This window comes from Armigeres subalbatus, chromosome 2 (assembly GCF_024139115.2).
Source record: "Armigeres subalbatus isolate Guangzhou_Male chromosome 2, GZ_Asu_2, whole genome shotgun sequence".
Lineage (NCBI taxonomy): Eukaryota > Metazoa > Arthropoda > Insecta > Diptera > Culicidae > Armigeres > Armigeres subalbatus.
The window spans coordinates 83,707,054-83,731,890 of NC_085140.1; the positions used below are offsets into that span (position 1 = coordinate 83,707,054).

At 38.8% G+C, this 24,837-nt stretch overlaps 1 protein-coding gene across 12 annotated transcripts in view; it reads left to right on the forward strand.

Moving 5' to 3' along the window:
• The window catches only part of LOC134209556 (serine/threonine-protein kinase mig-15), a 269,786-nt gene that overhangs the window by 206,719 nt on the left and 38,230 nt on the right, over positions 1 to 24,837 (forward strand). For 6 of the 12 annotated variants that reach the window (XM_062685542.1, XM_062685552.1, XM_062685547.1 and 3 more), the window contains 3 exons: positions 1,156 to 1,514; positions 10,715 to 10,910; positions 14,624 to 15,547. In XM_062685542.1, coding sequence (XP_062541526.1) covers positions 1,156 to 1,514; positions 10,715 to 10,910; positions 14,624 to 15,547 — 1,479 coding nt within the window. The remainder of the gene's footprint in view (positions 1 to 1,155; positions 1,515 to 10,714; positions 10,911 to 14,623; positions 15,548 to 24,837) is intronic. The other 6 variants (XM_062685546.1, XM_062685553.1, XM_062685548.1 and 3 more) reach the window with 3 other exon arrangements.

A 24,837-nucleotide genomic window follows, 5' to 3' on the forward strand; every position in this document is an offset into this window, starting at 1 on the left:
GCAAACTTCGTTTCATGTCGCCCCAAAACCTTTCCAAAATAATTTCGCGCTCCAGATATTCTCTCGCGAACATGCCAGCACACTGTAACTGTAGTATGGGCCCCTCTACATATCTTGTCATATTTTCCATTTTGCACCGTTGAAATTTATAGGACGCTGAAGGAACCCATTTCCATCCATATCTGCCGCCGGCGGGCTTCATCGTGTAAAAATTTAACATGTGGCGTGTGGCCGATCCATCATGCAACCACTTCTTTCCATTTGCACAGTTTTGCTTCAAGCTACTGTGTAGGTATCTACTGACTGGAGAACAGTAACGTTGTCGCCTTGCAAACAACTTTCCAGCAGCTTTTTTAGAGATTGATTTTTTTTTACCATTTTTTTTCGAGTCCATGCGTTGTTGTTGGCATTGTAGTAGTTCGGTCTGATCATGGGAAGCAATTTTCGGTACATTAAAAGAAATTCTAATGTCGCGATAAATGTGTTAATTCTTAATACCGATATCGTGCAATACATAGTTTCGAATAGAAATATTAAATATGAGATCTAAAATGAAATCTTAGATTTAATTTCATTTGTAATAGGATTTTCTAGTTTGGTATCCTGCTGCGAAATTCTTGAAAGACATGTCTTTTATATTCTCTCAAACTATTTAACACTCATCCAATCATCAATTCATTCTTCTTCCTCATAGTTTTATGTTAGTTAACTAAAGTATTGTTTTCAATACACGCTTCTATTACTTAATTACTTATTTAAATGTTCTTTAGAGCTTGAATGAAGCAAACTATTTGTAATAACTTAATGTTCACATGATTTGAATTAGTCGCTGCTTGAAAATGATCTGGCTTTGCCTAACGTACGTTGCCTTCGCCTTCTCTGTCAAACAAACTCCCAACTCATCAGCTTGCAGTAATTCCATAACTAAGGAATTGGCTGTCTAACATCCTTCCATCGTTGTTTTGTAAAATATGGTCACAATTTCCTAATCGGTTCACTTTTGTCCGTCTTGTCCCCGTCACCACATCAACACGTCAATCCAACCGACATTTTGCACACACCACCAAATCCAATCGAACGAATCCCGCGCACAAACCAACACCCAAACACACATACACCAAAAAACACACGAATCCAATTCCTACCCACGCATAGGATTTGGACATGTTAGCCGCACAACTAAATGAATTGGGCGTCTCCCAACAGTCACAGCAAGCGCAACCGGAAGCCCCACCGCGGAACAACCGGCAGCAACAGCAGCAGCAGGTGCCATCGTCGCAGCAGTCCGGCGGCGGAGACGGCCGGGGCGGCAGCAGCAACAGCGGTAAGCCCATCATGGGGGTGGCCGCCTCCAACGGGAACAACAACAATAACAACAACAACCACCACCACGGGCAGCCGATCAATCCGCTCGATCCGATCGAGAGCTCCGACTCGGACTCGGAACCGGAAGAACCGAACGATCGGGCACGGAACGACGGTACGCTGCTGGCCAGCGATCCGCCCAAGCCACTGTAAGTAGAATGTTTTCTGATTTTTGTTTCGTTTTTTCTGCTACATAATTGTGAGACGTTCATGTGTACTGCTTTATACAGGATGAAACATTGCGTATTTGGATGATGCTTAACTTGTGAACCTAAAATTTTCAAAAACAGAGTGAACTATATTTTTAGTGTAGAACGAAAAAATACAATACCGATTTTCCCCTTGTTTTCATAAGCAACGATCAAAGACAATATTACATAGGTACATTCAAATTCATCTGCAACGATTATTAAATATCTATATTTGTTTGTGCCTTTGCTTTATTTGCAAATCACGTGATCTACAACTAGCTCCCTGAGAGAATCCGAAAGTATTTCCTGTAGATTTTCTCTGGTATTTTACTAGGATTGACCAGTGAAATTCGAATGAATTTCCATTGATAATTTACTAGAATTAAACATAATTTCTGTTAAATTTAAATAAATTTCGAGAGGAATTAGAAAAAAAATGTCCTGAAAAAAGTGTCCTGATTTATATAATAGAGAAATTTCTCTTGGAAATTCAAAAGAATTTACCGTGGAAATCCAAAATAAATTAGAATAATTTGAAATGGGTAACATAATGCGGAAAAATTCCAAGTGGGCAAATGCAAAAGTTTTAAAATTCTGAAGAAGTACAGCTGGGTCGTCAACGGAAATAACAAACGCAAACACTCAATTCCAAAGCATTCCAAAGCATTCCAGGGATTGCACCAAAGAATGGAGAATTTGCAAAAGCTGATTGAAGAGCCGAAGATATCATACGAGCGTTTGCTGCGTATTCGGAACCAGAAACAGGAGAGAGCTTCAAAACAGCAATAGGAAAGATTCGAAAATCAGATAATAAATCAATGGAAAAGCATTTTACATCAGGATTACAGAAATCGAACTTCGGACCAAAACCCGACAACTCTCAGCGGAATCGGTGGCGAAAATCATCAGCTCATGTTGGAAAAAGTATGATTGAGTGTAGAGTTCCTGGCTGAGAAGCAAGCGCTCGACATAAAGCACCTTGAAAAGCGGCACTCGTCAAGGCCCGATAGTGGGGTCTGTAGTTTCAATCTTGCAGCGCATGAATTCTCCTCAAGGAATGACGCAAACACGCTTGCGTACTCGTACCAAGATCTAAGCAGGAGTCAAATGGCTGCTCGTCAAGCAGTACATTCAGACATCACTTCTATTTGTCAAGCTGAGTCTATTGGTATATAGCATTATGGGAGTCCTTTTATCAGGTCATATGTTCTCTTCCTAGACAGGACTGATGCATGCTTTAAAATAAAGAAATCAAGAAGAGGAAAAATGCATGATTTTTGAAAAAGATTAATTTTGAAAAATGGATTATATTTTCGCTTACCTTAAACGTAACAAATGCATCCTTTCAAAGAAGGGATCATATCTCCCCTTGCATTGAACCGAGCAAATATTTGAATTGAAAGAAGGAGTCATAGCCTCCCTGCGTTCTGTTGGGCAAATGCATTCTTCGAAAGAAAAGGTCATCATTGCCTTAAACCGAGCAACATTCATAGAGCATAGTCGAAGCAGCTGAAATTCGAGGGAAGCCCACAGTCTCTCTCTCTGCCTAAACTGGACAATACAGCAACATTGAGAAGAAAAGGGTTCAGTAGATCCAGTTCTTGACAAGCTAACATCGCATTATAAGTACATACCCGTAACGCTGGGTAGAAACCTTTACGTGGTGTGTTACGGGATAAGATCTGCCACGGTTACATTGCCAGCTACAGGCAAATCCTGACCCAACGAATACCTTCCTCATCATCCAACTCTGTGGTACTTATGAGGGTCAGGGTGTCGCTATGTCGGTGGCCTCTCATTAAGTAAGTAAGTACCACATCAACACTTCCTTCCTCTCCCTAGTTACGGTGAAGATGGGCGTGGCCAGGAGTAGTAATCCTCATGCTTTTGTTATTTTTGTTTAAGACTCGTCTCTATAAGAATACTCATCGGGATTGACAATTATCGGCTCGGTCGCACGCCAAACAGTTTTGAAGATCGAGAAGGTAAACCTGTAGCAGCCAAATGGCTATTCTTGCCAAAAGACCATTTCTACCAAACGGTATTTTCAACCAAATGATCTATTCGCCACGTCAGTTCAGAGGACGATGGAAGCCAACCAGCCCCCACCTTGAGGAAAGTTAAGGATGCCATCCAACAGCTAAAGACCAATAAAGCAGCTGGTAAGGTAAGGTGATAGTCAGAATCTGGGAAACTGAACAGCTACCGGAGGAGTGGAAGGAAGGGGTTATATGCCCCATCTACAAGAAAGGCGACAAGCTAGAGTTTGAGAACTTTCGAGCGATCACCATCTTTAATGCCGCCTACAAAGTGATATCCCAGATCATCTTCCGGCGTCTGTCACCATTAGTGAATGAGTTCGTGGGAAGTTATCAAACTGGCTTCGTTGACGGCCGCTCGACAACGGACCAGATCTTTACTGTACGGAAAATCCTTCAAAAATGCCGTGTATACCAGGTCCCAACGCACCATCTGTTCATTGATTTCAAGGCAGCATACGACAGTATAGACCGCGTAGAGCTATGGAAAGTTATGGACGAGAACAATTTGTCTGGGAAGCTTACCAGACTGATCAGAGCAACGATGGATGGTGTGCAAAACTGTGTGAAGATTTCGGGCGAACACTCCAGTTCGTTCGAATCGCGCCGGGGACTAAGACAAGGTGATGGACTTTCGTGCCTGTTGTTCAACATTGCGCTAGAAGGTGTCATGCGGAGAGCCGGGTGTAACAGCCGGGGTACGATTTTCAACAGATCCAGTCAATTTATTTGTTTCGCGGATGACATGGACATTGTCGACCGAACTGGTGGTGAATGCGTTAAAGACAAAGTACATGCTTGTGGGCGGAACCGAACGTGACAGAGCCCGCCTGGGAAGCCACCGCACCAAATGTGTCATGTACAAGACGCTGATAAGACCGGTTGTCCTCTACGGACATGAAACATGGACAATGCTCGAGGAGGACTTGCAAGCACTCGGAGTATTCGAGAGACGGGTGCTTAGGACCATATTTGGCGGTGTGCAAGAAGACGGTGTGTGGCGGCGAAGAATGAACCATGAGCTCGCCCAGCTCTAAGGCGAACCCAGTATCCAGAAGGTAGCTAATGCCGGAAGGGTACGATGGGCAGGGAATGTTGCAAAGGATCCGGACAGCAACCCTGTAAAGATGGTGTTTGCTTCCGACCCGGCAGGTACGAGACGGCGTGGAGCGCAGCGAGCGAGGTGGGTAGACCAGGTGCAAAACGACTTGGCGAGCGTGGGGCGTATTCGAGCATGAAGACATGCGGCCTCGAATCGTGTATTGTGGCGTCAAATTGTTGATTCAGTGTTATCTATTTAGATGTAGACTAAATAAATTAAATGAATCTATTCGGTCAGAAGACGGTTTCGACAAAACAGCATTTACAGCCAAATGACCTGTTATCATTTTTTTTCGGCCAAACTACCTGCTTGACTTTCGGCTGAACGCTGCTTCTGGCCAAACCATTTTCGTCTTAATAACCGTTTCGGACAAACGTCGACAAGTGAAATTCGGATAGATGGCTTTCGGCTTAATGTGTTATTCGGCCAAGTAGCTTTAGAACAAATGGATTTCCTTTCGGCCTAACGACGTGAAGAGACATTTGGGCGGATGCCACAAGGCTGAAAGGTGTCTAACCTAATATATCATTTGACCGAAACCCATCTGACTGAACGAAACTGATCATCAATCCCTGAAGTTCCTCTGCAGAGGATGCAACCAGAGTCGAGATTCGGTTGTCTTCGTCATGATGGTTATGATATTCGCTCACTTTGGTAGAAACCTCAATGTACACCATTTCGCAGAACAGTTCCCTAGGCAATAGTTCACGAGCGTTGCAGACGACTTGCTTACCAGCGTCGAGATGGAGATTAAAGCAGAAATTCTGTCGAAGGAAGTGAAATACATTCACGGTTAAACAGGATTCCAAATTTACTATTGGTAATCGAAATTCCTGAGTGTGTTTACAAGCTTGGGATCCATAGTTGGCAGGGTTTGAATCCGAAAGAGAAGGAGGAAATCTTTCACTCATCATCTCTGTATATACTCACGATATGTACCATACCGTGAGATACTTTTTTTCGCAAGCTGCCATAATAAACAACTGATTCGGGGGGCTGTACCCCATAATAACTTCGTTTTAAAAAGCTCCAAACGCGGGGGGTACTGGTTCTGATGATATATTTCAACTCGTTTACACAGCTGTGCCAAAAAATATGGTCCCCACCCAACACAAAATGAGAGAGAACAATACGTTTTATCATGACTTCTCGGTGGAGGCTACCTATGCTGTTCTGATTTTTCGCACTTGTACACAAGTTCGATCAACTTGTTTTCATGGCTTGTAATGATTCCAAACAGGTTTTGCCTCTCTTTTATCGTTGTTCGTTATCTATTGAGAGCGATTCTTGCAATCCCTGGTAGTTGGGTGGGAATCGTAACCTCTAATAAATATATTATATCGATTTTACATATCATAAGGAATTGTGGCTGCGTAAAGTGTTACACACGCCTGAGCCTATCAAATAAACGGATTAAAATGTATCACTACATGACGCCTAGACGCGTTTATACTTCAGCACCCCATTATACAACAATCTTCTTCTTCTTCTTATTGGCATTACATTCCCACACTGGGACATAGCCGCCTCGCAGCTCAGTGTTCATTAAGCACTTCCACAGTTATTAACTGTGAGGTTTCTAAGCCAGGTTACCGCACGGCTAAGGAGGGCCCAACAATACTTGACTTGAAATAAACCGCAGTGAAACATAACTTTTCTACACCTATTGAACGTGCATTAGAGCAGCGTGCTTGTTACAGAGCGTGAGCTCTCACATGTACTGGAAACTTGGGGTCCGTTGAGAGACCTAGGATCCACGTTTCGAGCTCAAATTTTGACGCTTCATGTTGTTAGCCCTCCTTAGCCGTGCGGTAAGACGCGCGGCTACAAAGCAAGACCATGCTGAGGGTGGCTGGGTTCGATTCCCGGTGCCGGTCTAGGCAATTTTCGGATTGGAAATTGTCTCGATTTCCCTGGGCATAAAAGTATCATCGTCCTAGCCTCATGATATACGAATGCAAAAATGGTAACTTGGCTTAGAAACCTCGCAGTTAATAACTGTGGAAGTGCTTAATGAACACTAAGCTGCGAGGCGGCTCTGTCCCAGTGTGGGGATGTAATGCCAATAAGTAAGTAAGTATGTTGTTAGCCAAAACGAACAAGAATTAAAATATTTTAATAAATCAATTCATTATATCCATCGGGTAGCGAAAGAATAGAGCTTTCATATAATCGCTATGTTGTAACTATCAATGCTTAATAATTTTATTCTGCAAAACTTTGTCTCAAATTCCGAACCTTTTGATTCAAGTTCCGAACATCACCTTAGATGTACTAAAATGGAAAATTTCCTCGTTATCTCATTGTTGGGAAATTATTATGCCCGTGTTCTGTACGAATGCCGAGAAAATTCATTTAGGGGAAACGCCAAATGTTAAACGCCTAATTTTGTCGCCTATTGTTGAACTCCCATAAGAAATGCGTTCAACTATGAGCGAAGGAATTAGCCGTTCAACATTTGGCAAATTACCCTATTTATGCAATTGTAAATAGTGAATGAAACTCCATGTGACGAATGTTCGGAATATGAGTCTGTTCTGGATTTGATTCAGAACGGTACATAATCAAAACTGTCCAAGCTGAAGTATTTTCGGGCGTTCGTAACGATTGCCAACTTTTCATCCCGATCGCATTGTACGACACTACGTCAGGGAGTCTATACCATTTCGTCGAAAGACATTTCGTCGAATGACATTTAGTCGAATGACATTTGGTCGAAAGGACAATACGTCGAATGGACGTTTGGTCGAAGGGACATTTAGTCGAAAACGATTTCTTAATCCACTAGAGACGCAGGGCATTTGGTCGAAAGGACACTACGTTGAATAGACATTTGGTTGAATGGACATTTAGTCGAAATCATATTTTAGAATGAAGAATCTTCGTACATTTGGTCCAATGACGTTTGTTCAAAAGCAGATTTTAGAGTTTAGAAATAAATGAATAAATGAATGACTATTTTAAAAAAAGAACTTTAGTCAAATACAATTAGAAAATGAATGATTTATTGTGGTGCCTACAAAAGTTATATAATTATTGCTCTAATATTGTCCAAAGAATGATGGGTTCATATAAAAATAATAATACGAAAACGGTGAATATTCCGAGAATATTCCCGACTGGATATTGACTTTAGTGAACCCCTCTAACCTGCTATGATGAATCTATTCCAGATTAGGTCATATGACCATTTGGATGGAATTAAATTTTCGGCTAATAATTAACGAATTATAGTTGGAATTTTATTTTAAACTAATTATTGTATAAATATTGAGTGAAAGAAAAAGTTTCAATGAAAAGAATAAGAAAACCATTTCCATTCGACTAAACGTCCTTTCGATGAAATGTCATTTGACCAAATGTCATTAGACTTAATGTTCCAAAGCCGACTACGATGAAGTATTGGCAAAATAACATTGATATCATTGGTTTTTGACCATGTGCCGAAAAATAGACTAGAGGGTATTTCACCATCGGTACCTAATATTATGCTATTTCTGTAGGTAGGTTCTTTAATCCACCAGGGTCTCCAGAAGTTTATGTTAGCTAAGGTGAAAAAACCTCATTGGCATCTGTATTCGTTTCTTCCGCTGCTGATTGAACTTCCTCACGTTCACTGAATTCCTCTTATCAGTTTATCAATGTATCTTGTGGATTATTTATTCAAATTTAACCAAAAATCTATTGACGAATTATCCATTTAACTAATTATCTATTACCGACTAAACACTTTCAACATTCGACTAAATTTCCATATGACTAAATGCCCTTTCGACTAAATGTCCTTTCGACTAAATGTCCATTCGACTAAATGTCCCTTCGACCAAATGTACTTTCGACTAAATGTCATTCGACTAAACGTCATTACATTCGTTCGAAATGTCGTTCGACGAACTGTCCCAAAGCCACGTCAGGAGATGTCGCAGGTATATGCGAACGACTTCCAACGTTGACCAGAAGAAGTCAGTGGTTTCAGCCAAAAAAAATGCTGAAGAAAAGAAGGCGTTGTAGTTTTTTTATTCTTTATTAACGTACGTGCTCTTGGCTGGTTCACCTCTGCGGACGTTGTAGTTGTGGTGGATCACAATCTATCCAGAAACAAGTGGCCGAAGGGACGAGTAGGGGCAGTAGGGGCAATATGAGCCACCCTCATTTTGAGCTTATTGACAAGTTTTATCATGTAAAAGTTATATGATCTTTAAGAGGATGCTCCACGTATGCATCAACGTGAAAACCGCATTAAAATTCAATTCAAACATGAAAATACACTTGAAAATGCAAATTTTCGATGCATAGGCAAAATTATTATAAGATTTCAATTTTATAAATAAGGTTTTGACACAAAACTGATAAAAATACAGGTCAAAAATACACCACAATCAAAAGATATAATAAAATTGAATATTGTGCACACATGTTTATATTGATACAAATCAGAATTTATCATAAATTTTTTTTTTCTCAAAACCAGTCTCTATGGGGCAATATGGGCATACCTGCATAGAACAAGATAACTGGCCTCAAAATGCGAACAAGTTCAAATTTCAGTAGTCAAATACAAGAATATTATCATATATGTAAGATTTATTACGGAAAAATTACAACAGCGCATTACTGCGATAGAAACAGACCAAAATGACCATTGACCAATTGAAATGTGGCTGTTCAAACGGTGAAGAGTGGCAAATCAGTTCAGCCCACTGTTGTGCAGTTTTTTCATTTTATTTGGTATGGAATACTCACAACTGTTGTAGGAATATTATATTCTTCCATATTACGATACTTTTTTCGCCTAAATAAAGGTTTTGGAAGGGTGGCCCATACTGCCCCAAATGGTGGCTCATATTGCCCCGTATAGTCGGGAACACACATTGAAATCAATACATTTTCAAAAGTGCATTCCAACAATTTCCAAACGCATTTTTCGTCATTCATCGACATAATATGAAAGGTAACATTCTCTAGTATAAGTCAACTACATTTGAACGATGTTTTTTAGAGCTTTTCAGCCCTTTTCGGGACGATATCCTTAGGTGGCCCATATTGCCCCGATCACCCCTAAATGGAGTTACTACATCCAAAGACGGACTGGTCCGTCGAGCGTCGGTGTAAACGGCCAGTAGAATTCTCGATAGGCCAGCTGTAGAATTAACAGTTTTAGACGTTGCCGTTGGTAAGAGTAAGTCGGACCAGCGATGGTCGCGATGTACTGGGAGGGGGATGTTGCAACAATAGCTGTAACGAACCACCATCGCAACTCTTAAGATACCTATACCTATAGGCTATATTCTGACTGAATTATATATGTATTTAGTAATTAATTTTAAATTATTGAACCTCCCGATCCAACAGTCAAACATTGAAGAAAAGTACACGAAAATAGAAACTAAATTATTTTTTTAACGTGAACACGAAAAGAAAACCCTTTCGAAAAATCGTGAATCTATGTATCTTGTTTCAGTTGCGTTGCAACATTACTTTCCTTCGATGGGATTCGTACACACGACCCATCCTATACATTTTTCGAATTAAATCTACCACATGCTGTGCGTATGTATGAACATTGATTTTTTAAACACTAATATTGATGCCTATTGGTCACCCTAATATCCGCAAAAAGAGGCATTAACTTTGATTGAAGTTAACGAATTTACGTAGATATTAAAAAAACTTCGTGGAAGCTCAAATAATTAAGCATCATTCAAATATTCCAAAAGCGTAAACAATTATTAACAATTAAGATCATTTGTGTCATCGTCATCACTAACAATATCATCTTTTTATGTCCTTCCCTCACTCTCTCTCTTCCCCTTGATTTTATATTTCATATTTCGAATCGAAATTTCATTCCTCCTATCTTCTCTTCTGCGTTTCCATATTCATTTGATATTCATTTCACACACACATTCGCTTCGCCTCTTCTGTTCTCGTTTCGCACGCTCTGTTACTCTCCCGCCTTCTGTTCCGTTCTGGCTTCTGTTTTCGTTTCGTTTTGTTTTTGGTTCCATTATGTTCAGTCCCGAATTCTCCTATAGGCCCGGCGGACTGGGAGTGCTGGCCGAGTCCGACCAGAACAACCAATCGTCCACAACGACGCCCGGCGGCAGCAACAGTGGCGTGCTTTCGCCGCCTAGCGGTGGACCACCGAACCGACCACTGCCACCAACGCCGGACGATGACGATGCGCAGAGCGACCGGACGCTGATTAAGAGGGTAAGTCAAGATGGATTCCGTTTTACCGATTGTTTATGACGTTCGATGGTAGGAAGAAAAACAAGACATTTTCCTATATTTGTTGCGCCATCTTTCATGTTGGAAACTTTGAACTCTCTTTCGTTTCGTGTCGTTTTTTATCACGGTTTTCCTTTTTTCATATTTTTTCAACTTTTTAAACTCCAATTTGTTTAGGTTTCAAGTTCCATATTTTTTTATGTACTATTCTTAGTGTTCTGTTTACCATTACTCGATCACAACAATCTTCTCTTCAGATCAAAAGTAGTACTCACGAGCCTTCTTATTCACATTTTGCCCTCCCCAGAAACTCGTTCGCTGGTCTCAGATATTGTCTTTCTTTTTCTTTCTTTTCTCTCCTGATATGTGCTCACTCTCGCTCTCACTCTCTCTTTCTCTCGCGGTCCAGATTTTTAATGTAAAGTGGAAAAATTTCGAGCTGCAAAACGTAAATGAGCCACAATTTTCAAAAGTTCACCCGTTTTCAGTTGACACCGTTTAGATTTATACAGCTCTTACTTAGCAACTTTGTGCTCGATTTTGTTCAGTGTTTGTCTTCTAAGCTGTCACACCTAATTGTACTCTTTTTTTTAAACGATTTAAAGAAAAAAAATCGCATATATTTACTGTTTTACTATAAGTTCATTTTTCGTTTTGAAACATACATTACATCACTTTACATCAATCATTTGAAAATACGTTGTTTGACAGTTCTTTGATATCGTTGATCGTTGCTGATGTTTTTTTAGAGCACCACTCCTTTATCCCTCCCTTCAAGCCCATGGGAACGTTTTCATGATAGACATTAGCTGTTTGAGGTTTAATTTTTAGAGGTTTTGTTTTCTGGTGTGTTCGAATTAATTATTTTGTTTTCTTTAATTTTTTAAAAATTTAGTATTAGTATAGAGTTCTATTTTTTTGTAAGTGACAAACTTCGCCACAAAGGTGAGGTTATGCCCCAGTTTTTCCAAAAATGCGTAGAAACTACTAAAAAATACCAACATTTCTTCGAACCGATGGAAGATGATAAATGGTTAAATAAAGTACCAAATGATCTATTCAACATAAAATCGTATACGATGCCGCATAAGATGCATGGAGGTACTACATATATTAGGGTGCCAATGGAATGTATGGGAAAAATTTGACCATCGAATTTCAAAAACGGGTAGTGTTCAAAAGTTTCATCTCCTCGAAAAAATTTCCTATGCAAAATTTCAGCTCAATCGGATTTCGTTAAGTTTTTGACCAAAGCGGTTTGACTATTTTGAACACGAAAAATTTATCCAGGGGTGGGGGGGGGTCTTATGTCTTAGAAATGCATGAAACATCAAGTTTTGGCGTAAACCAGAAAAAAATTACAGGGACCTAGATTTTTTTTTGAAATCGAAATTTTTTTCGATGCCAAATGTCTTTAAAATGCATGAAATGTCAAGCTCCGGAGTTATCTGAAAAAAATTCAAAATAACAGATTTTTTGGTATTTGAAATTTTTTTAGGACTCCGACATTTTTTCAAAATTCAATTTTTTGTTTTTGATGCCAAATGTCTTAGAAATGCATGAAACGTTGAGATCTGGTGTTATCCCAAAAAATTCTCTTCAAAAAAATTTACTTCTAGGGACTTGTTGGGATTTTGGGACTATTTTTCGAAAACGATTTTTTATGCCAAATGTCTTTCAAAAAAATTGTGTTAGAGATAACACCAGATCTCGACGTTTCATGCATTTCTAAGACATTTGGCATCATAAAATAATTTGGATGTTGAAAAAAATTCGAAGCTTCAAAAATGTTGAAGTCCCAAAAAGTCATTTTTTCTTAGTTTTTTTTAGATAACGCCAGATCTTGACGTTTCATGCATAAAAAAAATCGATTTCGAAATTTTCTCGTAGTCCTAAACATTTTCGTCTAGGTTCCAAAATTTTTCAAAGTCCCAAAAAGTCCCAAGTCTTCAAAAGATCACCAGATCTCGACGTTTCATGCATTTCTAAGACATTTGGCATCATAAAATAATTTGGATGTTGAAAAAAATTCGAAGCTTCAAAAATGTTGAAGTCCCAAAAAGTCATTTTTTCTTAGTTTTTTTTAGATAACGCCAGATCTTGACGTTTCATGCATTTCTAAGACATTTGGCATAAAAAAATCGATTTCGAAATTTTCTCGTAGTCCTAAACATTTTCGTCTAGGTTCCAAAATTTTTCAAAGTCCCAAAAAGTCATTTTTCTTCAAAAGTTTTTTTTTTCCAAATGACGTCAAATTTCGACGTTTCATGAATTTCTAAGACATTTGGCATAATAATAATCAATTTCGAAATTTTATCGTACACTTACCCTCTTTAGGAAATTTTTCGTTTATTAAACTAGTCAAACTTTGACCGCTTTGGTCAAACACTTAAATACAAAGCCCGATTGAACTGAAATTTTGCATAGGGACTTCTGAGCACTACTCGTTTTCGAAATTCGAAAAGTCGATTTTCATTGGCACCCTAATATATATAGAAGTTGCATCGAGAAGTATATTGCCTCCACTTTAGCATCTGATGTGCCATTATAAACGAGATTGTGTTAATAGGGGAAGCAATTTTCGTCAAACATTTTAGTGAGTTTTTTAATTTGTACTCAAAACCTCTCATTTTGTTCGTTATTCGATAATAGGATTTCAGTTTAGCTTATTTTTGCTTACAAATTTGATAAGCGGTCTATAGTTCTATTAGCGTTTCGCTAGTTTTGGGTATAGAAAAATCAAAAAAAAAACATCGCTGTAATAATTGCCGCCGTCGGACATACATTGCGATCTAAGCATATTACAAATATGGTTTACTAAGTTAGTTATTCTCATTAATCTGATCGCGTAACTATGCCGAATAAAATGCCTCCTAATACACATTAATGTGCCTATTGCTCTGCGCATCCAACAACCTCTACTGTCGGAGAAGGGTTTTCCATTCCTATGTTCCTACATCAAATATTTACTTCTTAAACCAGTACAAAACATTATGAAAAAAAATGTCTGTATGTGTGTGCGCCACTGTACGTGTGAACAACTTGTGTAACTAAACCACAGAGAGCGAATGCCCGTTGTACAGTGAAACCCCAACCAAATGCAATCATATCTTTTCAGATCTGTGTCACACACAAGTTCAACGTTTGTGGTACAAATGGTAGTGGTTTGTAATTAAAACATTGAAAGAAATCTCGTGTTCCCTGTTCCCGCTCGGTTGATAGTAGAACATACCGCTGTAGTTTATTTCGTTTCGTAGAATTTCCTGTTGAATAGTTTGTAACGCACACAAAACCCAACCGTTGCATTTGCCCTCCTGTTTGTTTGCATTTAGACATTTGATGATTCATTCCGCCATCTTTGCTAGCATCATTCAGTACAGATTTACTCCATTATTTACATATTGTAGTAGAAATTGCCATCATTGACTTTCGTTTCACCTGTTGTTAATCGCAATTTGCAGTGTTACGATTCGAATCTGTGGTACCATCATCTCTAATTCCCCAATTAATCAATACACACTTGATTGCAATTATATGAGATGTTAATTAGTTGAATCCGCAATTCCACAAATATGTAACTCGTCAGATTCGAATCCAGAAAATCCCCAAAAACCAATTACAATGCGACCGAAATGTTTGAAGAAATTTAAATTCAACACGCTTCTAAAACCCCATCACCCCACCACTCAATACAGAGCTACGATAACAAATCGTCCTCATCGATTGGTACCACGACCTCCTCCGCCTCGACCGGATCTACTCAATCCGAAAGCGAGGAAGCAGTCCTGCTGCGCGACTGGGATTTTGAACGTTTCTTCCCATCGAACGAACGCCCCCAACGATCTTCCCACCAGCAACGCCACTCCATGTCGGACAAGTCATCCTCCTCGTCGCCAGCGGATTCCAACGGGCGTCTCAATGGTCTGGACAAACTCCGCAAGGAGCGTGAAAACAGCAAAACCTCCAATCTGGCATTCGCCGAAAAGAAAAAGGTCGAAGAAATGAATAATAGGATTCGACTGGAGGAGCGCGTAAAAAGTGAAATTTTCGCCCGCCAGTACCAGAAACAGCAATCTCCCGGCAAGTCTAGTCCCGGTTCGTCTTCATCAACTGCCACCAACCAGCAACAACAGTTCCTTGCACCGCAATCTCACAAACGCCAAGAATCAGACTCTAAACTCTCGCTTAACTTTGTCCGGGGATTTCGCCGGGAGAACTCGGACTTCTTCCCACTGTCCAAGCGGCACTCGGCCATCCTCGGCGAGCAGCTTACCTCCAACAGTGGCAACAATTCCAAGCAAATGTCTTCCAGTGCCATCCAATCGCAGCAACGTTCCAGTGCCATATTCTCACGCAATCGCAACAAGGGCGAACCCATCCTAACGGATTTCACCGTCACGAAGCGGGGCGACGGTGATGAACCACGACCTCGCACGCCCCCTAGACCAGCTGGCCAAACCTCCAGCAGCAGTCCACAGCAGCAAACGCCTGCGACCCGGCAGGGAAGCTCCACCCCATCGGTACGGAATCTGGACTTCCTGAGGCCTCGCCGCGAGAAAACCGAATCGGTCATCTTTGTGCGCAATTCGCCCACACGGCAGCAGCTGTTCGACAGCCAGGTAAAGCGACCCCTTTCTTCCTCCCTACCGTTCAAAAAGCAAACCAAAATTCGTTTACGATACGCCTCCAAGATCGCGCTGCTCCCTCCCAGCAATACTCTAACCTAGAAAGGGGAAACATGTTTCCAGCGCCGCGTAGAGTTCAAAGCTAGAATATTTAGTTCGCTACCGCCGCAGCGCATTCGGTGCATCCATTGAAGAGGAAAGTCCTAGACTAGCCCGTGCTCATTAGTTGCCTTTAACGAGAACCATCACATTGTCCCCATCCCCTTATTCATGTGTGGCTAACAAAGTACTGAGATGAATGGCAGAGCTTCGCTAGTAGCTCATCGTGCATTGCATTTTGTGTTCTAACCTAAATTATGACCTTATTTTCAAAAAAAAAAAATCATGCGGAAAAAAATGTAAGCATGCTGAATTGATATCACCGCGTGCCATTCCCCTAGCTCATTGATTCATGTGTTTGATGTGTTGCTGTTTGTGTTCTTCCTGTGCTTTAAGTGTTGTTTGTCTTGATGATGTCAGTGTGTCGCCCCAGAAATAATATCCAAATTGTCTTATTTGAAGGTAACTTAAAACATAATAGCATCAAACTATTATTCGAGAATGCATTTCAATTGTTTAAGAGAGTTTTATTAAAGTTAAGGATTATTTTATGTAGTTTTGTTATATGTCAACAATTTGTAGTACTAAATCATAAAGAAGTTCAATAAGTTTGTCATTCGTGCAGTATATATATATAGTTTGATATAGTTTGTACGTTATTTGTAAAAAATGTGAAAACTCATAAAAAAATATTTAAAAAAAATGTTTCATGCGATATGTATGTAACGAAAAAATATTGAAAAACTTTGCACCCATTTTTCTCAAAACTAAGTTTTTGTCACTTACACCCCTTTGATTTTGACCCACTCAATTGTTGTACAATCAACTTTTACTCGTTTTTTTTTTTCCAAGTTCGTTTATTTGGTAGGCTCAGGCGTGTATAACACTTTACGGAGCCATGGTTCTTTGTGATATATACAATCAATATCATTTTATTATACAGTTAATAAGAGAGGGGAAGGAGCCAGCGTACTCGTGGTGACTCGAGGAACTTTTACTCGTTGTGCCATCTTTAGATGGGCTACGATTTAGTTCGGCGCCCGTTTGTTGGGCAGCTCAATAGACCTTCGTCAAAAAATTTTATTCGCTCAATCGATTCTTTGGCTCTCTTTCCCAAAGAACCCATATTTTTTGAAGCCTCTAACTATTTTTAAAATCGAAAATAAAAACCGGAAAATTGCTGCAAGTGTAAACCAGCCTGAAAAATTCACCCGATTTCCGTTCAAAATCGAGCCAATCTTAAAAAAAGCACTTTTTTGATTTCTGTTTTTGATTTCAAAAATACTTAGAGGTTCTTTGGGAAAGTTGACCTTAAATAAGCCAAAGAATCGTCTGAGACAATAAAATGAAATACATTTTTTTACGGGAAAAGTCTATTAAAACAAAAATGAACGTCAAATTATAATGTCAACAGTTATAAAAATACCTTCTTCACTGTTGGCATCTCTATAATTCCATTGTATTTACTGGTTCGACACAATTAAATCACAAGAGATCCTCCATGAACTAACACATAGATTCTTTCTGGAATTCCTCCAAAAGTTTTCCCCTAAACTAATTATGAACTTCTTCCTAAAAATCCTCCAGATGTCCTTCTTCATATTTCTCTAATAGTTCCTCCTGAAACTCCTCTACTCTAGGAATTATTCTACTGGAATTTCGGAAGAAACTTGAAAATTCTTCTGAAGCCTTCAAATTTATCCTAGAAGACTGATTAGTTATATGCAAATTGTTGTATCTTGGCTTGTTGATACTGTGCTTTGCGTAACAGCAGTTTTGGATATTTGTATATTATCCCACAATCTGTTGATGTCGCTAGATCCGTTGGCAGCTTCTGACGGTACTGTTGCTTCATAATGATAACCTCTTACCGTTCTGCAGCCACTGTTCATATGGTTTACAAAATCTTGATAAAAACAAAACTATTTGGAGGGTCAGTTATTTAAAAGATTTATGTGTTCTGCTTGATTCTAAACTTCTGTCATGGTGTCAATATCAAGCGAACTGGGGTGGCAGGTTGGAAGGAGTTTAAAAACGGGTTATTGCTCGATTTTCGTGGAGTGAATGATTGATGATTCGCCTCCTCGAATCTATGACAAAAGGTCGAAAGACAAAAGGTCGAAGGGATAAAAGGTCGAAAGGACAAAAGATCGAAAAGACAAAAGGTCGAAAAGACAAAACGTCGAAAGGGACAGAAGGTCGAAAGGACAAAAGGTCGAAAGGGACAAAAGGTCGAAAAGTACAAAAGGTCGAAAGGGACAAAAGTTCGATCAAGAACAAGTTGATAACAAGTTGAGTGTATTCCAAAGGAATTTGTGAAATGCATTTAACTTCAAGTGCAAATAATACACTTATCAATAAGAAGGAGTAATTACTATGAAACAATATCTAAATAGTTCTGTTGATGATAAAAAGATTATTGATTTAAGAAATAAATTAAACTCGTGTTGTGCAAGATTGATTCTCTCCGTTTCAGTTTCTTGTCTATTTCGACTTTTTGTCCCTTTCGCCCTTTGGCTCTTTCGACCTTTTGTCTCTTTCGACCTTTTGTCCTTTTCGACTTTTCGTCTCTTTCGACCTTTTGTCTATTTCGACCTTTTGTCTCTTTCAACCTTTTGTCACGTTCGACGTTTTGTCCTTTCGATCTTTTGTCCCTTTCGACCTTTTGTCTTTTCGACCTTTTGTCTTTTCGACCTTTGTCTTTTCGACCTTTTGTCACTAACCCCGCCTCCTCTACGTATTGTTTCCCATTTGCACTTTTCGTGTAAATACTCCAACTGCGCGTTGGTGTTCCGCGAGCATTGTCCAGATCTCGTGTTCGTAAAGGACTAGCGGAGATGCGGTAAATATGCGCCACCCAAAATGATAATCAAAATATTCCAGTATTTTTCACCAAAATATTGGTAATGAGGGGGAAATATTTTTTGCATCTAAATTGAGGACAGAAACGCCGAAATTGCGTTGGAATGAGCCCAAAAAAAAGGGTTTATTTTTTTATTTTTAATACAGAGTTTTTGGCTAAATTTTTTCGTTAGACGATAAACATTTTTTTTTTGGCTTCAGCTGTCTACGTTTTTGAGACAAAATTTGGGATATACACCCGATTCTGTTTTTACACGTATTTTTTTTTTTATACGGCCGTGCAAAAAAAAAATCCCATGCAAAAATTTTGCAAAGTTGCTCAATTTTGCATGATTCGTCGAGAAATCATAAAACTTTTTTTACACGGATTTTCAAATTTTGAGCTGAAAACTTTTTTTACACGGAACCAAGAAAAGAGGGTGGCGCATTTTACCAAACCGACGCATTTTATACATATTTCCCCTACCGGTCAGATGAACGTTTTGTAGATGGCCAAGTTGGTACGACAGCAAACTGTATTCTGTCAAAGAGCCTTACGGTTCGGAGGTCATCAGTGAACTCAAGTACATGAGCTCATCAAGTAGTGGGTGGCTAACATTGTCTTTTTTAAACATTTCGTTTATTTATTTAGCTTTTATTCAATTAATAAGTTTACGAAGTCGAAAACTGTAAATCACATAAAAAAATTCCCGAAAAATTTTCAGCTACTGCAACTAGATCCGTTTCACCTGAGGTTCTGTATCCGTCTAAAGTGTCCGCTTCAGAGTTTCAGGTCTAAACTTGGCCAGATCAGATCGCCTTGCTCGCCAATGCAGCATCTTTTCGGATCTATATCAGCGGTTTTCATCCTGGGGTACATGTACCCCTAGGGGTACCTTCGCTTGGCCCAGAGGGGTACCTCGGACAAAACTGCGTAATGGCGGATGTATTTCAATTTTGATCAAAACTTATTGACAAAATTTTAATAATTTTGCATTTTTTTATTTCAAAACTTTGTCTTGTACATAATATGCATGGTGATTAGTGATTCATGGCCTATTAAATCCTGCCTCCTACAACCAGTACAATGGATATAGGGCTGTGGGACAAAAAAAACAAACTTTCTTGTTTTTTCTGCTTCTTTTAAAAGCCTCGGGATCATCTTTTCAAGGGTCTCGGAAGGCATTTTTCAAGGAGGCTTTCGAGCCTGTTAAAAGGCTCGGAAGCATACTTTCAAGAAGCTTGGAAGCTTACTTTCTAGAGGCCGGGGAGTCTTCTTTTAAGCTTTCTTCTAAACTCCTAAACTAAACTTTAAACTTTATTTTATCCTTTTCTCCTTTTAAAAGGCTCGGGAAGCTATTTTCAAAAGGCTCGGTACCCCCCTTCGGAATTCTTCTTTCAAGAGGCTTGGAACCGTACTCTCGAAGGCCTCAGAGCAGTACTTATGTTACTCTATTTGGTCGAATATGAGTTACAGAAACTTGTGTATGACATGTGTACTACTCGGGCTCTTTTGAAAAGCTCGAAAGCTTGAAAGCCTCCTATCCATAAGCTTGAAAGCCTTCTTTTAAAAGACTCGGAACTCTTTCAAAAAGGCTCGGATGGCTTCTTTCAAGAGGCTCGGAAGCCTTCTTTTGAAAGGCTTCAAGCTTTCCTTTAGGAGGCTTGGATTTTTTCCTTTAAGAGGCTTGGAAGCGTCCATTCAAAATTCTCCAATGCCTTCTTTTAAGTGGCTTAAAAGTAGCCATTCAAGAGGCTCAAAAGTGTTTACTCAAGATACTCCGAAGCCTCCGTTCAGGGGGCTCAAAAGCCGCCATTCAGCTCGGAAGACTCTTTTCATGAGACTTGGGAGCCTCCGTTCCAGAGCTTGAAAATCTCCCACCAAGATGCTCGGAATTCTTTTTTAAGAGGCTTGGATGCGTACTTTCAAAAGGGCTCAGAAGCGTCCTTTCAAGATACTCAAAAGCCTCCTTTAATGTGGCTCGCAAGCCTTCCATAAAATGGCTCGTAAGGTCTTTCAAGAGGCTCAGAAGCCTGCTTTCAAGACGCTCGGAAGCCTCCTTTGAAGGTGTATAGAAGCCATCTTTCATGAGACTCGGAACCTCTTCAAGGGGCTCGGAATACTTTTTCCAAGAGGCTTGGAAGCATACTTTCGAGCAGCTCAGAGGCGTGCTATTGAGATGCTCGGAAGCCTTCTTTTCAGTGTCTCGAAAACCGCCTTTCAAGGGACTCGGACGACTTTTTCCAGAGGCTCGGAAGAGGCGCGGAATCCTACTTTCAAGAGGCTTGGAACTCTCTTGTCAATACGCTCAGAAGCCTTCAGTAGTCAAAAAATCTGTAGGAAGCAAAAGTTCGAAGGGTACCTCTCAAGAAAAAGGTTGAGAACCGCCTAACTATATTATGGATTTTTGGCAAGCATTAATGCAGAACATCAGAATCAAGGATCATTTTTACGGTTCCGGATATGATCACCCTCCTATGCTCAACATGAGCAGGGAATTAGCAAAGGTTGTTTAATGCTATTTTTTTCATTTTTAAGTGTACGTTACAAGAGTGAAGATTCTATAAAATAGTTTACATCCTTAAAATCTACAGAAAAGGGCTAATATGTTTGGTTTGCTATTCACGAGTTCAAGGTGAGTTTTCTTCAACGACACCGTCCTAACCATGACACATTTTAATTCATGGGCGATGCAGTTTTGACCCTCTAATTAGAAACATTTCAAAGTATGCAGTAGGGTGCGGCTTATTTTTCGAATGTTTCCGAAACCTGTAATTCGTGGCATGCGTTTTGCCACGTTTTTTATGGCAAAAAAACAGTAGCCTCGGCGCAATGGTCTTTAAGGTGATTTGTTGTCCATAAAGTTTAGACTTTCATAAAAATAATCATAACTTTGGCAATTTTTATCCGATTTACAATCTATTGTAATTAATCTCTTCAGTATTAAATTTATGAAAACTTTGTGGAACATCATATTCCTTGAAATCAGCTCCAAATGTTGGTAATATGCAGATTTTGATAAAAATTTCTTCTTTTTTAAGGAAAATCAGTTTTACAAACGCTCTAACTTTGTCAAATATCAGCCGAATCCGGATATTTTTATATGAAATCAAAGAGAAATTTGTATTCTAATTTTTCTTAGAACAAACTGAGTTTCTAAAACCATTATTTGTCAATGTTTTAGACCAAATACTGCAAAACAATTTTTCTATTGAACAAGGACGTCACATAGTAGGCCATAATTTTATTATTTTTATAGTACATTTTGAATATAATAGTTCCTTTTCATATGGAATTATACCGTAGTCGTATAGAACTGATTAAGTACAGTAAATTAGCAGAAAACTGGATTATCTGTAAGAATTTCATTATGCTTTACTGTTTTGAAGTTTTTACAATGTTATATAATATAAAGAAATGTTGTTTACAATGATGATTATAGCACGAGTGAAATTTTAAAACCAGTTAATTGTAATTATAAACAATCTTAATAAATTGGTGACGAACTATTTTTCTGAAAGATCATTTGAAGTAAATCTACTTATCATTTGAATTAAAATCAGTTTGTCCCGTTACGCTGGGATATGGATACTCTGAAGTAGTGCGTAACGGTGTAAATCCGGTCATATCGCCAAGCTCGGTACAACACTGAAGCTGACAATATGACGTCTCTAACCCCGAATCCCAAGGTGTCAGGCGACCCGTGCTGAGGGGATGAATGGCCTGGGGGGTGAAACAATTAGCCAGGCAGTAAACGGAGTCTGTAATGCTGGGTAGACACTTCGTGTTGCATTACGGAGCAAGATTTACCATACTGTGCTCCAGTTCTTACTATTCTTGTTAATACTTGTGAGAGATGGTCGGAAGAGTATGGGACGACTAAGTATAATTTGCTTTTAGATGACCCATTTTTTGCTCCTTTTGGATGGAGTCAATGGAGTAAATTGTAAAAACGTAACTCAATCTTAGGCTGGTTTTCGAAGCAGAGAACATTAATTTCCAAGCTCCAGAGCGCTGATTAATTAGGAAAGAAGCGGATACGAATTTGGTGGATCTGCTGAACCATCTGACTGATTAGAGCTCTGTGTAAAGATGAGATTCGGAAATGCCAAACGCAATGAAATCAGATCTCTATACAAAAACGAATTCGGAACTCATAAGAAGAAGCAAAAATATGTTTGAACTTCGGTACCGATGCATGGTCAAAATCAGTATTATCTCACTTATTGTTGAGCCGAAACTGATTGTGGGGCGCGCCTTTGAGAGTTGATATAAGCCATTTTTCGAAGGGTATAACTAGCGGTACCTTAATCTAGAGAGGCCTTACATTAAGCTTGAGAAATATATGAATAAAAAATGACTAGAACATTTTTGGTAGAAGGATTTTAATATTATATTGATAATGTTGCGAAGATCGTAAACCTCATTGGTTTGGATTAATGCTAGAGTTTTCCATAAATTTGTATTGTTCGAAGAACTTAATGTTAATGGGTAACGGTATCAATCATATCCACGTTCTATTTGTAGCAGTACGAAGAACGGTAAATAATTATGCTGGAAGGCTCGATTTACTCATGGTAAATCCGGGACAGTAGATTCATAATAGTTGTACCTTAATCAAAAATGTTTACTGATTTGCAATGTAGTTCGGCAATGTTTTGATCATAGTGACTACGGTTTTAATCCGTTTGAAAAAGTAATTTTGACATATATTTTATAGGAAGAATTCTATCAATATATGATTTATTGTAATACGTAGACCGTTAATAATGAGTTATCCTCATTTAATAATGTAAATGTAATCGCTGAAACATGTAGGTGTTCGAAGAACTTGAAAGTCTAAAAACCATAAATCTCACTTAATGCACCTTTAAATCTTCATGGAATTGGCTAAAAATTGTCCTGGAATCTGAAATACTTGAAAATAGTAAACAGTTCTTCGATTTTTAACTGATTAAAGAACGATAAACTATACTGCGGGTGAGCTCTCATTATAAACAGCTTTTCATTAAGGCATAACATTGTTAATACGTCAAAACAATAAAACATAATGAAATTCTTACAGGTAATGCAGTTTCTAGTAAATTTACTATGCTAAACCAGTTTTACACGACAACGGTATAATTTCATATGAAAATAAACTATAAAATTTAAAATGTGCTACAAAAATAATAAAATTATGGCCTACTATGGAGCGTCTTTGTTCAATAGAAAAAATGGTTTGCAGTATTTGGTCTAAAACATTGCCAAATAATGTTTTTAGAAACTCAGTAAAACTGATTTTCCTTAAAAAAGAAGAATTTTTTATCAAAATCTGCATATTACCATCATTTGGAGCTGATTCCAAGAAATATGACGTTCCACAAAGTTTTCATAAATTCAATACTGAAGAGAATAATTGCAATACATTTTAAATCGGATAAAAATTGCCAAAGTTATGATTATTTTCATGAAAGTCTAAACTTGATGGTCAAAAAATCCCCTTAAAGGCCTTTGCGCGACCTCTAAATTTCAATATTTTGGCCTGAAATTCTGAGGCTACTCTGCCATAAAAAAGCGTTTAAGCACACGAATTCCAGGTTTAGGAAACATTCGAAAAATAAGCCGCACCCTAGTATGCAGTCATTGACATCTCTAGCTATTTTGTATTGTGTAGAGCTGTTTGCTAAAAAAAACCCAGATTAATCCACCTACAGTGAGATTTTGACCCTTCCTTAGTTATAAGGAATTTTTTTTCCAGACTCCAGTATTTAAAACGAGATAAAACTACTCAGCTTCCCACGGCGATTTAACGTGAAAGTGACAAAATAATTGCCTACCCAAAGGCGGATGTCATGGGTTGAGTGACAACTCAACGAATGATAACGTACTGTACTTCATGCTGCCTATCTAAAAGGCGCTCGTCGGATTGAATAGCTATTGTGACATGGTTAGTAACTATCGTAACGCTGGTTGCATATATTGTACTCGTAATTTCCAGAGACCTCGATATTAATTAATCCAGAACTAACTAAATCGGCCATTGATCTGAACGAAACTCAATAGCGTTCAATAATAACATATATTTCGCCTTATGGATGCCTAATTTGGCAAATCTAAACTTGTTCAATACCTTAAAAATGAGTGAGATTTTTATGGTAGTAAATTTCAGAATTTGCACACATACGCACACATACATGCATACAAGTGATCTATTAGTGTCTCAAAACATGCTCACATTTGCTATCTAGCTTCCACTGAAGAAATTTTTGAAATCCCTTTCAATTTTTACGTTTTTGCTTTTCTGAGAAGATTTTTGACCCTTCCTTCGGAAGTGTCTATAATTTCACTTTGTATGCGTTAC